Consider the following 19,111-nt stretch of genomic DNA (forward strand, 5'->3'; position numbering starts at 1 on the left):
TCTCGCGACGCCGATGGCGCTCCCGCTCACGGGAGCCTGCTCGCGCTGCGCTCCGCAGCAAACAGCTTTTCACCCAACAACGACAACCGACTCACGGAACGCTATGTTGTAGCGTTGATAAACAAAACAATTTGACTCAAAATACCAATACCACAGGACAATTTTTTTAAAGCAATATTTTTAGTGGCCCGAGCGGGCAAGTGGAAAATACGGCCCATTCCCAGACCGCCCCCTACACCCTACCCCTACATCCTACCCCTCCGTTTGTGCGTTCACACGGAGGGTCCGCCATATTGAGGGCTGTTCCAAAGCAATGAGTGTGGAGCGGTGTGGAAGGGGAGTTGGCTATCAAGCCCTCAAACAGCGAGTCTGCAGCGGTGCTGACCGGTCTCTACCTGACCGGAGTCACGCTATGTGTGTCCGTCAGGAAACACGCTGTTTACAAATAGTTCTAGCAAACATCCACTGATAAATTGCGATGTTAACAACCTCATGATAACCTCATATGTTTTTAACTTAGGATCATACCTGTGTTTAGTCTAGAAAAAGGTAAATGTGTGCATTTTATTATAAAGTTGTGTATATTTACAGACCGTTGCAAAAACTAAGAAGCCTATAAACATCAGGTTTAAAACTAAAAGAGCTTTGAAACACAATGAAAGATGTTTGGAGTTTTATTTGAGTTATTAATTTAAACTGTTTGTCTAAGAGATGCTGATTTGAAACCGTTGTTACATACAGTTACGGCATTTCCTGTTTCTGCCGGAGAGAGGGGAGGCCGTCTCAAAGCTTGCTGCTGTATTTACTCCCTCCATCTGACAGCAGGGAACCTCGTTGAGCTGCGAGTGTGGCTACAAACGGAGTTCACTCCGTCATGGAGGGGTAGGGTCGAGGGAGTGGTTTGGGATTGGGCCTACATTATGCTGGCCCGGGGTGTCTAAATAGTGCTTCCGGGCCAGCGGGCCATTAAATGTCGAGCCCTGCCGGTTACCGGCCGGCCCACATCGTCCGACCGGCCCACTTCAGTACCGGCCCATTGGGATTCGTCCCGAACGTCCCGATGGCCAGTCCGCCCCTGCCCTCCCCCCCTTCTGCCTGTCCGTGCTCCCTGCCTTGCCTCTGGCAGGTACTGGGAGTGTCGTCCTGTTTGTGCCCGCCCATCTAGAGGCGGAGCCTCAAGAAGGTATAAAGGCTTGCCCAGCTGGAAGGTTCAGTCTCTGATTCTGATCCTGGCCTGCTGCAGCAACCTCAGCCTACCACCTGTGTGTGGTTCGATGCACCATCCAACATGCCTACAACACACTTCCACACATCCACACACTGCTGACACTACTGACAGTCTTATTCTTATGTACAAAATTCCTCAGAGGTATTTTTTCGTTAACCTGTTAAATAAACATATGATTGGCATTTAACTCTGTGTGGCCTCCCTATTTGTTTCCAGCCTTAAGGAAGGTTGTAACAAGTGGGGACTGGTCCGGGATCATTTCTGGTGCTGGATAAAGGACATGGTGACCTATTTCAGTCAGGGAGTGTCATTGTGTCATATGTTTATGAGGTAATAAATGCCCACACCGGGTTATATTTTTGGACGTTCTGCCTCTGCCTCCTTGCTTGGTCGGGCCGCTCAATTGTCAGCGTCACACAGCAGTTTGCACTAATAATATAATTTCAAAATACTTCCGGCTTCAAAGGGGCACAAGGCAGGGATGCCCCCTGTCCCCCCTCTTGTTTGATATAGCCATAGAACCGTTAGCAGCTGCTCTCAGGAATCGGTCAAGTTTTACAGGCATTGAGCGGGGAGGCTATATGCATAAGCTGTCTTTGTATGCAGACGATGTTTTACTGTACTGCTCTGATCCGCTTAGGTCCATTCCAGCTGCCCTCGATGTAATCACCTCTTTCGGCAAGGCTTCTAGGTATAAGTTCAACATGACCAAGAGTGTACTCTTCCCCATCAATGAGACTGCGGCCAAGCTTTCATTTAGCGAACTCCCCTTTAAAGTGGCCATTGACTCTTTGTGACACGGGCCTTTAAAATCCTGTTTAAAAAGAACCTGCAACCAGCTCTGGACAAGGTTAATGAGGACCTAAAGCGCTGGGCGTCGCTCCCTATTTCGTTGGCGGGCAGGGTGAACACCATTAAAATGGTTATTATGCCACGTATGCTGTATTATTTTCAGTCAATTCCTGTTTTTCTCCCTAAAATGTTTTTTAAAGACCTGGACAAATATATTTCCACTTTTAGCTGGAATAAGAAAATTCCACGTCTGCGTAAGGACTTTCTTGAGAAGAGAAAGTCAGAGGGGGTCTTGCATTACCTCATTTTTTAAACTACTACTGGGCTGCCAATATCCATAAAATGGCATTTTGGATGAGTCATTTCCGGGAAGGGGGCGGTCCTATTTGGTCTAGCATGGAACAACACTCGTGTGAACCACTGGCCCCTGCCTCCCCGATGTGTGCTCCTTTACCACTTAGTAGAAAATATCACTTGAACAACCCTGTGGTCAATAGCTCTCTTAGGATATGGTCACAGTTCAGGAGGCATTTTGGATATAGACAAACTATCTCCTCCTTCCCCATAGTTCGCAATCCGGCTTTCAAACCAGCCCTGATAAGACTCCGCTTTCCACCTGCGGTGCCGGAAGGAACTTAAGTGTGTTGCTGATCTGTTCTACAAAGGGGTATTCACATCCTTTGGACATTTAGTTAAAGAATATGACATCCCAAGGAATCATTATTTTAGATATTTACAAATTCGCGATTTTACAAGAAAATTATTTCCCTCCTTCCCGGCCGCCCCACCTGGTGGATGGATGGAAGACTGCCTTGGCCTTAAACCTTGTCAGGGAGGCTATATCTCAAAGCTATATAATATTATTCATGACATCTCTAGCACTTCCCTTAATCACCTTAAGGGTGCCTGGGAAGAAGAAATGGGCATAGAACTAACCAATGAGACCTGGCGGTCTGCGACTGAGAACATACATAAATCCCCGTCTTTGCAGGTGTCCCTTGAAAAAGAGATCTATGATCTCAATGGGACCATCTGGTTAAATAAAGGTTTGAAATGAAATGAAAATGTGTGAGGCATGGAGTACCGTATTTTCCGGACTATAAGTCGCACTTTTTTTCCTAGTTTGGCTGGTCCTGCGACTTATAGTCAGGAGCGACGTATATATGTTTTAAATGTCAATTCATGCTGACTGACATGAACCGTCTACAGCCACCAGAGGGCGCTCTAGGCTTGTGACAACTATATGCTGCCCCTGTACCACCGAAAAAAATAACATTAACATTAAAAGAAAAGAAAGACTGAACAAAATCGAAATGCCTCCAAAAAGAAAATCGTATGCTGCAGATTACAAACTGCAGGTTGTGAAATATGCATCCGAAAACGGCAATAGAGCAGCAGAGAGAAAGTTTGGAGTCAACGAGAAACTTGTGAGAGACTGGAGAAAAGCAGAGGTTGCTCTTGCCGCCATGAAAAAAACAAAAAAAGCGAATCGCGGGCTGAGGGCGAGATGGCCAGAGCTGGAGGAACGACTATATAGATGGGTTTTAGAGCAACGTGCTGCCGGGAGAGGCATGTCAACGGTGCATGTACGTCTCCACGCCCTGGCAGTTGCCAAAGACATGAATATAAACGACTTCAGAGGCGGGCCGTCCTGGTGTTACCGTTTCATGCAACGGAACCGGCTCTCTATCAGAGCACGGACAACTGTATGTCAGAAACTGCCAGCAGATTTTCAGGCCAAGATCGACAGTTTCCGTGAGTTTGTTGCAAAGCAGGTGACTGAACACAACGTGTCACCGGATCACATTATAAACATGGATGAAGTCCCCCTCACGTTTGACATCCCCATGGGCCGAAGTGTCGCAGAGAAAGGGCAGAAAAGTGTGAATATAGTGACAACTGGTCATGAGAAATCACACTTCACCGTGGTGCTTGCATGTTGTGGAGACGGATCGAAATTACCACCGATGGTCATTTTCAAGCGCAAGACCATGCCAAAAGACGACTTCCCCCCCACAATTGCCGTGGCCGTGAATGAGAAAGGATGGATGGATACAGAAATGATGAATGTTTGGCTTACAAAGTGCTACACTAAGCGTCCCGACGGCTTCTTTAAAACACGCAAAGCCCTGCTTGTGATGGACAGTATGCGAGCGCACATAACGCAACTGTTCAAAGATAAAATAAAAGCTTGCAACTCCATACCTGTCATCATCCCTGGAGGCTTAACAAAAGTACTCCAGCCACTCGACATCTCCGTGAACCGGAGCTTCAAGGCTGTCTTGCGTCGCCTGTGGGAGGAGTGGATGGTGGATGGAGAGCACAGCTTCACGGCAACGGGAAGGATGCGCCATGCAACTTTCCAGCAAGTCCTTGGATGGATCGACAAAGCATGGACTTCTGTGACAACCGAAACCATACTGTCCGGATTCAGAAAGGCTGGGATAACGGGAAATAATGCTGCGTCTGACGACAGCCCCGCAGAAGAGGAGACAGTGCTTCGTCTTCCTCCGGAGTTGGCGGAGTTGTTCCGCAGCGACACCGAGAATGAAGAATTCAATGGATTCAGTGAAGTGGAATGAGATCGGGAGCTTCGTTAACTTGCTTACCGAGACTTGGCTCGTCGTGTTAATTTAGCCTCTTTTTTTCAGCCTCCCAGCGATGTTCCTTATGCTATTGTGTAGCTGAATAACTGTACATATGTTACGTTAACATACCGGACATTCAGCCTGTTCTGTGTTAAATTAACTGAATAACTGTTTGTGTTAAATTACCGGTAACATACCGGACATTCAGCCTGTTCTGTGTTAAATTAACTGAATAACCGTTTGTGTTAAATTGTTAAGTGTGAAATAAATGTCTGAATAAATGCGAATTCATACTTTTTGACAAGAACTGTCTACAGCCGTGAGAGTGCGCTCTCGGCTTGTGACAACTATATGCTGCTCCTGTACCACTGAAAAAAACGAAGAAGAGAGCGGACGGTTCTTCCGGGTTAGCTGCTTGTTAGCCATCTGTTGTTAGCCGTCTTGTTAGCTTGTTAGCCGTCTGTTGTTAGCCCGCCGTCTTGTGTCCGGTGCGGCGCAGGGTCCACCCCTACCAGCCCAGCGGCCGAATGCTCAGTGGGTGCGTCCGAGATGCCCCGTCTGTCCCAGCAGTCCTCCGTCGGAGCGCGTCAAGGGGTAGAAGCATGCCACCCTAGCCCGACTCGCAGAGCCAGCCTCCAGGTAGAAGGTATGTGTTGCGTTAACATACCGGACCTGTGTAGTTAATAACTTCCCTTTCCAGTTTACCGTAAATGTCTGTTATTGGCTTGGATTTGAAAATAAATATCTGAATAAATACGACTTATAGTCCGGTGCGACCTATATACGTTTTTTTCCTCTTCACGACGCATTTATTGGCTGATGCGACTTATACTCAGGAGCGACTTATAGTCCGGAAAATACGGTACTTCAATTTAAAGTGTTCCATCGATTACATCTGTGCAGGAGCAGGCTTGCCAGGCTGTACCCTGATGTTGATCCCACATGCCAGAGGTGTCATTGTGCCACGGCTACCCTATTGCACATGTTTTTCTCCTGTCGGTCCCTTGCCCCATTTTGGTCTTCTATATTTGAAACGTTTTAATTGATGTATGGCCAGAACATACAACCAAATCCCATAATAGCTGTGTTTGGAGTAGACCCTGAGGGGGTCTCCCTCTCTAATTGCCAGTCACACTCACTTGCGTTTGCAACCCTTCTTGCCCGCCGTCTAATCCTCCTCAAATGGAAAGACCGGACTCCACCATCTCACGCCCACTGGGTGAGGGATGTGATGGCACATTTGTAGCTGGAAGAGCTGAGCTATCGTAGCCAGGGATGTAAGGTGGCCGGCAGGTGTAAACGCGGAACAACGGCCAAAAACTCATACATTAGCAGGAATCAGTTGCAAATCCTGAAATGAAAAACAAACAAATCCTGAAAACAAATACAACCAAAAAACGCTGCATTTACAGAAATGATGCAAACTAAATACAACACACAAACCCCGAAAACAAACGCAACAAAAAAACACTGCAAATACCAAAACGATATGCAAAGTCCAAAGCACATACAAATCCCAAAACACATACAAAAGAAAAACATTCCGGAAGTGCTCCAGGCCGCGCTACGTGGAACAGATTGATGTCTGACCAGACATAGAGAAAACAAACAAGAGTGCTGCAAATTGAAACCGGAGGAAATAAAGTTGATCGAAGTGGAAAAAGTCGATATATAAGAAAGTACGTTTTGTTTTGATACAAAGAGCGTCATATTTACCCAGCTAGCGTTAGCTTGTTTGGTAAAACACCTTGCAAGTCAAGAGACAGCACTGTGCACCTAAATGTAACTCTTGACATCATATAGATATATTATAGGTGCAGAGAGGAGTTGGTTTATTGTGCCCCAATGTAAATCCTAATGTGAGAGTTAAAGGACGGTCAACAATATAATGTACCTTGGTCAGTTTGGATTTATCGTGGCATTTATTCTTAATTAAAGTGAATTTATTTTATTCCGGTCAGTCATTTGTGTGTATGCAGGTGTGAGACATTACAAATGTTCCAAAAGTGAGCACTCCACGAATGGACAACAGTTTGCCAGGGTCAAATAAAACATTGTCAACATATTATTTTGTGCCACAAGAAGCAGAATGTTTTAACAGTACAGTAGTTTGAATATATTTGTTGTTTACCTTTATCAGACCTCTCAGGCACCCACAACCAGCATCTGATCGGGTAAGACCAATTAAAAATGTAATTATACCATGCAGGTTTGAATTTGTGAACATGAAATCAATAAATACCTTTGTGTGCTAATGAGACTGTCATTAGATCAACTGCACTTATTTCCTGGGTAAAAATAGGATGGAGCACCAACCCCCAGGAAGAGGTCCAGTCTGCCCGGGTCAGAACCACTTCTATAGGTAAACAATGTTGACAGTTGCATCGTGACACAGTTGTGTGGTGTGTATCTTTATTTTTACATTTGTTTGTTTGTATAGCCTCCAATCACAGTGGGTAACATTGCCAGGAAGCAGAACAATTATACTTTCATACATTTCCAAATGACACCCACAACATCTGACATCTTAGTGAAGACGATACAAAAAACACCCACAAATATTTTTCAAAGATCGGATATTGTTTCTTGCATCCATTTCAAATGTTTACAAGGATTGTGCAGGAGAACACAAAAGTGCTGTTGTCAGTTTAGAACCCAATGTATTGAAAAAAACAGGAAGAGGATCAACATCCTTTTGTAAATATGACTGTCTTATGTATTTGAAAAATAATTATTCAACTGTCTTCTCACTGCAGCAACTACACATGCATTTATCATTATTGATAGCCAGTCTGAGCCAGAAGACAAAATGGAGCAAAGGTATTAATTGTTACTATTACCACTTAATTTTTATATTCTATACTGTAAATCTTATTACTAGCTTCATCATTTAATTGTATTACAATTAGGGCTGTCAGTCGATTAAAATATTTAATCGCGATGAATCGCATGATTGTCCATAGTTAATCGCGATTAATCGCAAATTAATTGCACATTTTGTATCTTTTCTAAATGTACCTTAGAGGAATATTTTAAGTTTTTAATACTCTTATCAACATATGAGTGGACAAATATGCTTTATGCAAATGTTTATTATCATTTGAGCAATGAAAAATATTCTCATGAATATTAAACACAACAACCTCTGAACATTACAAATATTCGCCTCAATTCAACCTGGAACCTCTCTCATACAATAATACAATACAGTGTGTGTGTGTGTGTGTGTGTGTGTGTGCAGGGCCGGCCCTAGACTTTTGGGGGCCCTAAGCGAGCTTTGGCTTGGGGGCCCCCCTCACTCTAGCGTGTTCTCACTACAACACGGAACCAACTTTTGTCTTATGATGTTAGCATAAGCACACATATTGTATAAATAAGCATGTAAACACCGTGGACCTAACCTCCTCTAGGGGGGTCCTCACCTCCTCTAGGGGGGTCCGGGGGCATGTTCCCCCGGGAAGATTTTTTTTAAAATATTGAAGTTAAAAGCATGAATCTGGTGCACTTCGAGAGAAAAATTAAGAGATCTATGGATACATCTCTCAACACCCATATGAAACAGAACTGTAAACAGATTTTTCTTTATGGATATCTTACAAATCACTTAAAGGTGACCTATCATGCAAAATGCACTTTTGTACATGTTTTATTCATGAATATGTGTCCCCGGTGTTCCAGGGAACTCACCAAGTGTCAGAAAACACAACCCTCTCTATTTTCCTCCACACCCAAATCTCTTAAAAAGTGACTGCAACGGATCTGATACAGACTGATCCAGATTTGAACACTTCTATGACGTCACAGAAGTGGCGCTACGGCTATTGGGCCAACTCCACCAATCAGGAGGAGACAGCCACGGACATTGCCGTTCGAAAGCGCTGGAGACGCTGTAGTACATATGCCAGGCCTGTAGATGGTGCTGTTCTCACAGAATCAGCCCATGCAAAGACAGTGTTAAATTGAGCGAAATGAGGAATGGCTAAAATGCATGATCTGTTTGGTATTTTGAAAAATAAAAAGTATAAATATGCCTTATATAGGTATGGTCCTGCACTATATTTTTCAAATATAGCATGATAGGTCCACTTTAAACTGTATTCTTGTTTTGTCATATAGTATTTCATAACTGTTTTTCCTTTATTCTCTCTGGCTGTCCATCTCATAATGTTCACATAGAAACTAGCTGTCAATAGGAATATCATTCAGAAGAATTATAATTTCTTGCAAAAATCTGTCACAAAAAGAGGTTGCACATTTAAATTCAGGTGTTGTTATGGCAACGTCAGTGGCCAAACAGCCACATTTACTGCTGCAAATACGTTCAAAGATGCTGTTGACATGTAAAGCAGTGGCAACTATGCCACCATTTCAGCTGACCTTTTCACATAACATCCATATATTTCAGTGCTAGGTTGATGCTTAGCTAAGCTAACTGTGAAACACGTTAACTGACAGGACTCCGGATCAACTGTGTAGGCCTACTGTAAGGTAGCTTCTAGCTTCATGTCGAACAGTAAGTCAACATTTCCCAGAGAGCTTTCTTTGAAATCACCAGGTAACGCTAAAAAACATTACATTCAGATTGTATGACAAAGTCTGTATTTAATATACCTGGCTAGCTATAGCTACTTGCTAACGGTTTAGCTTACCCCCGCGATTCAAAGTAACGTCAACGTAGCTGTAATTTATGCTTTGCTTACATGTTCGCATAACTTGGAAGTTTACTGACATTTACATACCTTGTTTACCTGGGTCAAGTGGTGGCTCTGGGGTTGTTGTGTGAGCCACCACTTGAGAATTGTCGTATTTTTTAAGAAAATGTTTTCATATGTCCATCTTCAAAAACTCTGAGTCTGACTGACAGTTTATTTTAAACATTGTCACAGCTCACATGATAGGTACCTGTCAGCCAATAAGACGTTATTTATTTCCATTCAACTCTCTGGTTGGTCTGGTGTCTTGCCTCTGTTGCATTCACTGAACACGGGAAATTACAATACTGCCGTCCTCTCTTGTGTCATGATGAGGTTCAGGTAAAGCACGGTTAATGTATTATATTATTGACTCAATAATATAATACATGACTTTGAGAGTAGGCAATCTAGGCATATTAACACAATTAATTAAACATACTTATCACGGCGACGATGTACTGAGATTTTTGTATTTTTTAAATTAAAAAAATTAAAAAATGTAATTTTTTTGCTAGGGGGCCCCTTAGTGGCTGCGGGGCCCTAAGCGGCCGCTTATGTCGCTTAATGGGTCGGGCCGGCTCTGTGTGTGTGTGTGTGTGTGTGTGTGTGTGTGTGTGTGTGTGTGTGTGTGTGTGTGTGCGTGTGTGAGATATCGATCGATCGTTGGGGCTATGTGCAACTCAAGGCATGCTCGAACGGGAGCTGCCTGGACGCTGCAATCATGTTGCGCGCACTATCCGTGCTGAGTGTGCTGACTTTTCCCACAATGTCCCACTGTCTGGCTACCTGCATAAAGTCAAGTGCTCGGTGCAGTTGTCGGCGAAATGTCGCTCCTCTGTTTTCATTTCAACAGCTCCTTATATCCGTTAGCGCAGCTAGCTAGCACCAGATGCTAACAACAACAATACACGTAAGGTCTCTCTCTCGCTCGCGCCACACATACACACACCCTCCCGGTCCTCCCGATGGCCAGTCGGTGCCTGCCGGTGAGCGTGGAAGTGTGGTCTGCCACAAGCGGGCGGCAGGAGCGGGGCTGTCAGCATCAGCTTGTAGATGGTATTTTAAACTCGATGCGCTCTGAAACTACGGGGCGGCCGAGGACAAAAAATACACATGCGTTAATCGCGTTAAAATAATTAGTGGCGTTAACTTGACAGCCCTAATTACAATACATCACTTTGTCTTTCCCAGCACAGAGTACCTGACTGCGGAGGACATTGTTGCAGAACTCTCTGCAAAAATAACAAATACATCTTGTAGCAGGTTCAATATTAATAGAGCCAATGTGTGGGATGGAGCAATCCGTGGCTTCAAAGGTGCCTCATTCGACCCCCTCTCATGAGATGTCAGTTACGTTCACTGATGATGAGGGCCACACTGAGGATGGAGTGGACACTGGTGGTCCCAAGCGTGAGTTCCTGACCCTCCTTATGTCTGAGAATGCGAAGAAAACATCACGTCAGCAACTGTTTGTGCCCCATGGCGGTTTGACTTTCCCAGCCACTCACTGTCTCAAAATCTGATTCTAAATGTATAATGTTCTCTATAAAGATAGAACTAATACACAATTATGAATGTATAATATAAGCTGTTTTGTGTATTTAATCATGCATTGATCTACAATTTAATGATGTCTTCTACATATTTCACATAAACAGACAATGAAAAAAATGTGTCCTTCATGCTGATAACTACTGTATGCATCTGACAATTAGTATTTTAAACATAGTAGTGTGTTGAATCCTTATTTCTTGCATTTGAAACAGATACAATAAAAAAAAGTGAACTTACTGTTGTGTTCAACTTCTGCCAAAAACTGTACATGTTTGCCACAGGAGCCAAAGAACACTTGAACTGTCCCCAGATGTTGGCCACAGAAAGGACAAAACATGGCAGCCTGAAAAGACATACATTGATGTAGTAAATCCATTTAATCAAGTCAATCAAAAACACATAGTCTAAATAGTGGTTAGCTAAATAAATAGAAACAACTGCTAAGAATTCAAATGTCCTTTTTCCGCGGTAGGCTACTCACTATGGCCCGTGTTATTTGCCTGCACTTGATTTGTCATCTCTTTTAACAATGTTCTTCCCTCACTTTATCTTCTCTTCACATGAAGCTCTCTTCTCCTCAGCTGGTGTAGTAGTTAGACACGCTAACGCTAGCTATATAAATAAGACGCTCTATGTATAAAAACAAAACTTACCTTCTTATATCTTTCTCAACTTAAATGAACTTTCTTTCCTCCTGATTTCCATCACTCTTGTTTGTTCTCTCTATGTCTGGTCAGACATCAATCTGTTCCACGTAGCGCGCCCCCTAGAGGCCTCGAGGACTTCCGGAATGTTTTTTTTTTGTATGTGTTTTGGGATTTGTATGTGCTTTGGACTTTGAATATCGTTTTGGTATTTGCAGTGTTTTTTTGTTGCGTTTTTTTTCGGGGTTTGTGTTTTGTATTTAGTTTTCATAATTTCTGTAAATGCAGCGTTTTTCTGTTGTATTTTTTTTCAGGGTTTGTTTGTTTTTCATTTCATTATTTGCAGGTGTTTGTATGCGTTTTTGGCCGTTGTTCCGCGTTTGCACCTGCCGGCCACCGTAGAGATGTGTTAACAAATACTACAAGCTCTGGCAGCCTTTCCTTGACTATTTTAACAAACTCCCCTGTGCCAATCTGACTGCATGAAGTCCCCCCCCCCCCCCCCCCCCCGACCTTCCCTTTTAATTGACTGTTTATTTTATTGGATTGTATTATTTATTTTGTTTATTTTAATATTTTATTTCTTTAAGTGCATCTGTGGGTGTGTATGAATATGTATATATATATATATATATATATATATATATATATATATATATATATATATATATTATGTGCTTGCACAGTATATGTACTGCAATGACATTTTTATTTCTGGTACACATGTAATTCAATTCAATTGTATGATTACACATCTGCATTTTCATGTGCCCTGTTCTCTTTTGATATAAGTGAAAATCAATAAAGAAAGGTGAAATAAAACCAGGGGGATGTTTGATTGAGGGAGAAGAAGTCAATGGGTTGTTGCCAGGTTTCAGTGAGCAGAAGGAAGACGATGGATTTGTCCAGAATTAATTTGTGAAGGATGTGGGCTTTATTGTTGAGTGAGGAGGGCAAAATTGGTCAAGTGGGGGGTTGGAGGGGTGGTGGCAGACTGGAGAGGTATGAGGTTGGCCAGGTTAGCAGCGCGGGGGTTGGCACGCGAGGGGGGGCAGTGGAGCAGAGGAGGGGGGCTTGATGGTGGGGAGAAATGGCTTGTTATTTGTGTTGGGAGGCGGAGGGGAGTGGAATCCGCTCAGGGTATTCCGTACAGCTGGGAGTGTAGGGGAGCAGGGGAGAGTGTAAGAGGAGCAGTAGGAGCTGCGTTCTGATAACGCGTCAGGTGTGCGATGGGTCGAGCAGATGGATGCTATGGATTGTTCGTGCTGAAAGTAAATAAAACTGCGGCGGGTACTTCGGTGAACATAGCGGGGTCGACGAAGGAGTCCAAGATGTCTGATGAATGAGATGGAAAACGGGGTGGAGGAGTTGGTGAATGACAGAAGCTGTGAGATGGAGTATTTCAGCATGATGACAGGCGGGAAGGCTGGGAGCAGTGTGTTAGCAGCGATCGCGGATAGCGGGCTAGGTGCACAGAGGTGGAGGATTGTTGCGGAGACGGGGAAGATCCACGACATGGCAGGAGGATGTGAACAGCGGGACGGGACAGATGCACACCAAAGATGAAGGCAGGAGGCAGTGAGAGTCGACGGTTGATGCGTGTAGCGATGTAGCAATAGCCACCCGGCACTTTGTTGGCTGAGTGAGGGCAGCCGGCTACAGCCAGCAGCGGAGGCAGAAGTCCAGAATAAGTTAAAATTAAAATCAATGTGCAATGCAGAAAAGATGTGCAATGCAATGGCAGTAGTCAAATTTGAATGTTGCGAGAAATAATGGTAGCTGAGGGTAACAGAGGCGGAGAAGCGGTGAGCAGTCAACGCCAGCTTCCTCTCCTATTGCAGGGGATAATAATAAATCCAGCAATAAAGGAATCTGAAATGGCTCATTCTGCATAATGAGTATTTGTGCTTTAAGAATATTGTGATGCTATCACTTTCTCTACTTGTACCAGTCTTAATGCTTGTATTTACTGTAGCAGAGTATTTATACACTGTTGTATTTCTACTTTTACTGTATAATGTTACTCCCACCACTGACAGTGTGTATGGTAGATGAAGCAGGGTCAGACCTGGGTCAAACTGGATGAGAGCAGCGGTGCTGTGAGTGAAATCTCTCCCCGGTTTGGCCGAACCTTCCTCCACCTGCACAAACACAACATTAAACAAACACTAAACACTGATTTATTGGTCAAATATTGAAAAGATACTTAATTGACAGCACTTAAAAACTAAGTAAGCCAGCCTGAACAAAGAGGTCTCACTGGTACCTGGATGGCGACGTATGCTGGGTCGGCGCTCCCCCCACTGCGCTGGATGTGGATCTGAAGCGTTCCCACCGTCTCGCAGGTTCTGTAGCAGGTTTCCGACAGCTCCACCCGGGACCAGGACAGCTCCAGTCTGCAGAGACACTCTAAGTCCTTCACACTGAACACACACACACTGCAGTATGTGACACATACAGAAGGTTTGGGTAGTTTTGAAGTTTGTGACGCTGCGTGTGTTGGGTGAAGGCAGAAGATACCTTAAAACCAAATCTATTGGCTGAATCTGAGCTTCGTACTTAGAAGAGAGGGAATACTGTATGTCGTTTTTAGTCATTTGGATTAAATAGGTTATACTACTTCTTAACATACAGTATGAAGAAAATACTCCCCAACACCTGAAAAAGGAGGGGGAACCCTGGTAAATTAGCATTGTGATTTAACCAGATTTTTTTACTCAAAATCGTACTATTTCAATTTTCTTCTGTTTTCATTTTCAACGAGGAATGCACCCAGCAGATCAGAGTCCTGCACGGGTCTGATTTTCAAGACCCGCTCCCGCCCCGCACCCGCGACGTGCAATACCGAACCCGCCCCGCTACCCGCACATATTACCAATTAGTTCCGCAACCCGACCCGACCCGTCGGCACAGGAACCGCAACCCGACCCGAACCCGCATATATATATGAGCAGTGAAAACGTGCAATTATTAACACACGCAGTTGCATATTTCTCTCAAAAAGCGTGGGATGTTGGTTATTTTCTCCATCTAGGAGGACACCAAAAGCCTCCCAGACGTTGTACCCGACCCGATGCAGGACTCTGCAGCAGATACCTCTTTTAAAGTAGTTCAAATAAACTCCACCTTTTTCCACATTCAAATCATTAACCCATTAAGGCATCAATAATTATGAACGTATAATACCAGTCCAGCACAGAGACTACTCAGCCGCTGTACTAGGACGCTTTTGCCAACAAGAGCAAGCCAGAAGTAATTCAAGCACAGCAGGATCTGAGGAATAAACAACAACGCCTGCGTGTCTACTATGACAGATCAGCGAAGGACCTCGAAAAGCTGAAACATAGTCACTGTGTGAGGATACAGCCACTCGGACCCCATACTGTTTGGAGATTAGGTACAGGGTTGAGGTCTTTTGATGCTAGATCCTACGAAGTCAAGTTGGACTCAGCTGGTCTTTTGAGGAGAAACCGGAGACACCTGAGAGTTAATTTCATTTAAAACCTTTATTTAACCAGATTGGTCCCATTGAGATCATAGATCTCTTTTTCAAGGGAGACCTGCAAGAACTGGGTTTTACTGATAATACTGACATAGCGACTGTTGACACCAGTCACTCAGAGACTGTGCCTCAGCCAGTGTTGGGGAAGTTACTTTTAAAAAGTAGTGTTTGCTCGTTACTCGTTACTTCTTTAAAAAAGTAATTCTTTAACTTAGTTACCCTCCAAGGAAAGTAACTTTTTACGTTACTCATTACTTTTACGTCACTTTTATGTTGCTCGACTTTGGGCAGAACCCCATCTCTGTTCCTAAATGTTTAGGCTTACATAAAGTTCTACTATGGAGGACAAAACAGATATTTATTTTGTGCTCTTTATTATAAAAAAAATGCCACAGAGCACTTAACAAAATATTGGGCTATAAGCGTCAACACCACCACTAAACAATAATATCAAACAATATCAATATAAAATCATAATCATTAAACAGGCTAGCCCCAAAATAGGTGCAAAGCTAGTGCAAATCATATCAATAGGCTCCTGAGGAACAACATGATGAAAACCTCAAAATGGCTCATGTGTCTCAAAATAAAACATGCCTCATGTAAATCCAACAGAAAAATAATAACTTAAAAATGTCTTGATATCAATGGCTTGTGTAAATAAAATAAAATGGCATAATACAGCTTGGAAGCAAAGACATTTTAGCCAAAATAAAATCAAGAACAACTTAAAGCAGGAATGGCCTCCGAATTAAAAGGCTATGTTCACTGAATATGCTGGCCCTTCTTCACGGTATGATAATATCATAATTTCCCCGGGGATCTTGAGCTACTAGCTTCATGCTAGCATGTTTTCCTTTCAAATGCTTGGTGAGGTTGGCATTTGAGTTAACGGCAGTGGACAAAAGTTTCTGGCCAGGGCACAACGTACACCTTACACTCACATTTGTCCCCTTGGTTTCAACAAGTTCGAAGTAATGGGAATACCTCCATCCCTCGAATGTTAGCGTTGGCAGCGCCTGTTTCTCGCTTGCCATCACTGCTCTTCAGTCTTCATGCCACCACCAGCGGCCAGCCTCTATCACGTACAGTGTGGAATGAGAGCTCGTGCCTGCGTAAGCACGCAGCTGAGTAGCAGTGTGTCACACTGTCACTCGTCCCTGGGAAAAGTAACGTTCCGGCGAATTGAAAAAGAAACTACGTTACGTTACCAAATTTTCCGTAGTAGCGCGTTACACTACTTTTTACCCGGAAAAAGTAGTTACGTTACTGTAACGCGTTACTTTGTAACATATGGCATACCGCCATCAGATATACTGTAAGATGTTCACGTTTACTGGAGTTTAATAAAATAACTACCCACAGAGGTAGAAACAAGGTATTCTGTAGTCTTCCTGTGATACAAAAAGCAGAATAACATGTTGGCAGCAGTAGTGAACTTCCCCTTTGCCTTGGTCGACAGATTTAGCTGGATTGATTCCGCCGGAAGGAAGCTAGTTTGATGCGCGAAATGACTAAAACCACCCCAAACGTTGTGCCTAGACTCCACTAATCTTTAAATGACATGGAAGACCTGGAGGGACAGTGGATTGCAAGTTCTGCGGGAAAACGCATTAAAAAAGCACAGAAAAGTGCCCGGCATACGGTAAGCAGTGCAGAAAGTGTGGAAAAGAGAACCATTTTGCCGTGAAGTGAAGAGCAAGACTGGAATAATCTGCTCAAGTAACGCGTTACACCCAACACTGGCCTCAGCACACTACACACACGGCCAGGGCCATCTTCAGTTACCACCAGAAGTGGTCGCACTGTATTGAAGCCACAACGTTACAGTGACTTTGTTGTTTGAAAAAGAAAAAAAAGAGAGACGAGAACGTATTTAAGTTGACTGGAAAGTTGGTGTACATGTTAATGGACACTAGTAAAGAGAAGGATACTCAGCTCTTTGCAAGCATGCTCCTGGGCAGGGATGTTGTACGATTCCAAATAGACTGTGGTGCTACCTGCAATGTCATCCCAATTAATCTGCTCAATGCTGATACGAAACTTGAAGTCGCAAAAACTTCAAGACTGATGGAAAACTGAGACTGTTTCTCTTTGTTGTTCATGTACAACAAAAGCAATCTGAAGCCACTGGAGCAATGTAAAATAAAACTGAGAAACCCCAGAAACAAGAAACTGTATTGCTGATGTTCCAGGTGGTGGATAAGGACTGTTCTGTGCCACTGCTTGGTAAAAGAGCGAGTGAATCCATGAAGCTGATGAAGGTGCATTATGAAAACATTATGGCTTTAGACACTATTGTTACCTCAGAGAAGCAAACAAGTGGACAGTGGACGAAAGATAGGATAAAAGATTATTTCAGAAGCTAAAGTGTTTACAGTGTGCAATGTCAAAAGCGGTTTCTGGCATGTCAAACTGGAAGAAGAGTCCAGTTACCTAACAACGTTTTCAACCCCGTTTGGTCATTCGATGGAGAAGAATGCCTATGGGGATAAGCCCTGCACCTGAAGTATTTCAGAGAAAGCTCACTCAAGCATTGGATAGACTGCCTGGTCTGTACATTATTGCAGATGATGTGCTATTGTAAGAAATGAAAATCAATGTTTAATGATGTGATATAGTCTAAAACATACAGTAATTTTCTAACTGTTTTATTGTGAAAACATTTCCGGATAGAATTTGCCTGTGGTTAAAGTTTATTTTGAAAAGTTTTTCCGGAAGAGATCTCCGAAGTATCACGAGTAAGCTTGACTTCCGTTTTTGAGCAAACAACGATTGCGGCCGTTAAAATGCATTAAGTATGAGGAGAAAAGGCGTGTTAAAGTTATTTATTAAATGTACAACGTCTGAATCCTCTGTTATGCGCAATAACGGAGATTGAAGACCGAGGTGGGCTACGCCACCTGCTGCGCCAACCGGCACATGAGGAGGAGCCAACGGAGGATACATAACGAGCCAACGTGCGTGTTTGGGTCTCTTGCCTCCGCTGCAGACCCGAGAAAACAGCTGTTTTCTCAGAACCATCCTCTGTTTGTTACATTACTGCGCCATTTAATTCAAGTTCCCACTTTAACCTTATGCCAGAGACTCCATTGGTCTCTTTATTCCAAGGTTCTCTCCTGGACGTGAGAACAACGAACAAAGCTAACACTAATCACCGAACAAGGCGAGACGCAAGAAGCAGCTGAACGTGGTCATGATGAAAAACTGAGACTGTTTCTCAAAAAATGCAAGCAAAAGTGCTTTAAACTCAATGCAGAGAAGCTCAGACTGAGACAAAAGGAGTTCCCATACATACATATGCCACCTCCTGACGACGAATGGTCTAAAGCAGGGGTCGGCAACAGGCGGACTGCGGTCCGGGTCCGGACCTAGACGCCGACATATACGGACCCGGAGCTATAATCAATACATTAATAGGGGACTTACATTTTTGACTGGGCAATTCTATTTTAACCGCCGCCAACAGGGGGCGAAAGAGACAAGTGAGCGATACAGGGGGAGAAACACAGAAGAAGAGATGAGAGCGGATACAGCGAGAGAAACACAGAAGAAGAGACGAGAGAGCGGGAGACAGTGAGTGAAGAGAAGAGTTAGCGATACAGTGAGAGAAGAGGAAAGTGAGTCAAGAGAAGAGTTAGCGATACAGTGAGAGAAGAGGAAAGTGAGTCAAGAGAAGAGTTAGCGATACAGTGAGAGAAGAGGAAAGTGAGTCAAGAGAAGAGTTAGCGATACAGTGAGACAAGATGGCGGCAGACAGGGAGAGGAGACTGAGTGAAGAGCAGCGATACAGGGAGAGAAGCGGAGAGGAGAGTGAACAGGTGTGTTAGCGGCAGACAGGGAGATACACATATTTTCACATGGCGCTCTCTAAGAAGAGGAAAGTGGACAGTGAGAACAGAGCTTTTAACCCTGAGTGGACTCATTCATGTTCATCCTGCCCACTGGGAGCAAAAAAACAGTGTGTCTCATCTGTTCAGAGACCGTGGCGCTCATTAAAAGTGCCAACGGGAAACGCCACTATGAGACCAAACATAAAGTGTTTGACCAAACATTCCCTCTCAACTCAGAACTGAGGTCACAGAAAATAAGCGGTCTGAGAGCCCAAT

At 43.7% G+C, this 19,111-nt stretch overlaps 1 protein-coding gene across 1 annotated transcript in view; it reads right to left on the reverse strand.

Moving 5' to 3' along the window:
- frem1b (Fras1 related extracellular matrix 1b) overlaps positions 1-19,111 on the reverse strand; it is a 273,903-nt gene that overhangs the window by 83,422 nt on the left and 171,370 nt on the right. The window contains exons 28-29 of the mRNA XM_079670558.1: positions 13,767-13,896; positions 13,569-13,641 (exon numbers count right to left, since the gene is read on the reverse strand). Coding sequence (XP_079526684.1) covers positions 13,569-13,641; positions 13,767-13,896 — 203 coding nt within the window. The remainder of the gene's footprint in view (positions 1-13,568; positions 13,642-13,766; positions 13,897-19,111) is intronic.

The sequence above is a fragment of the Notothenia rossii genome (genome assembly GCF_949606895.1).
Source record: "Notothenia rossii genome assembly, chromosome: 1".
Taxonomy (NCBI): Eukaryota; Metazoa; Chordata; class Actinopteri; order Perciformes; family Nototheniidae; genus Notothenia; species Notothenia rossii.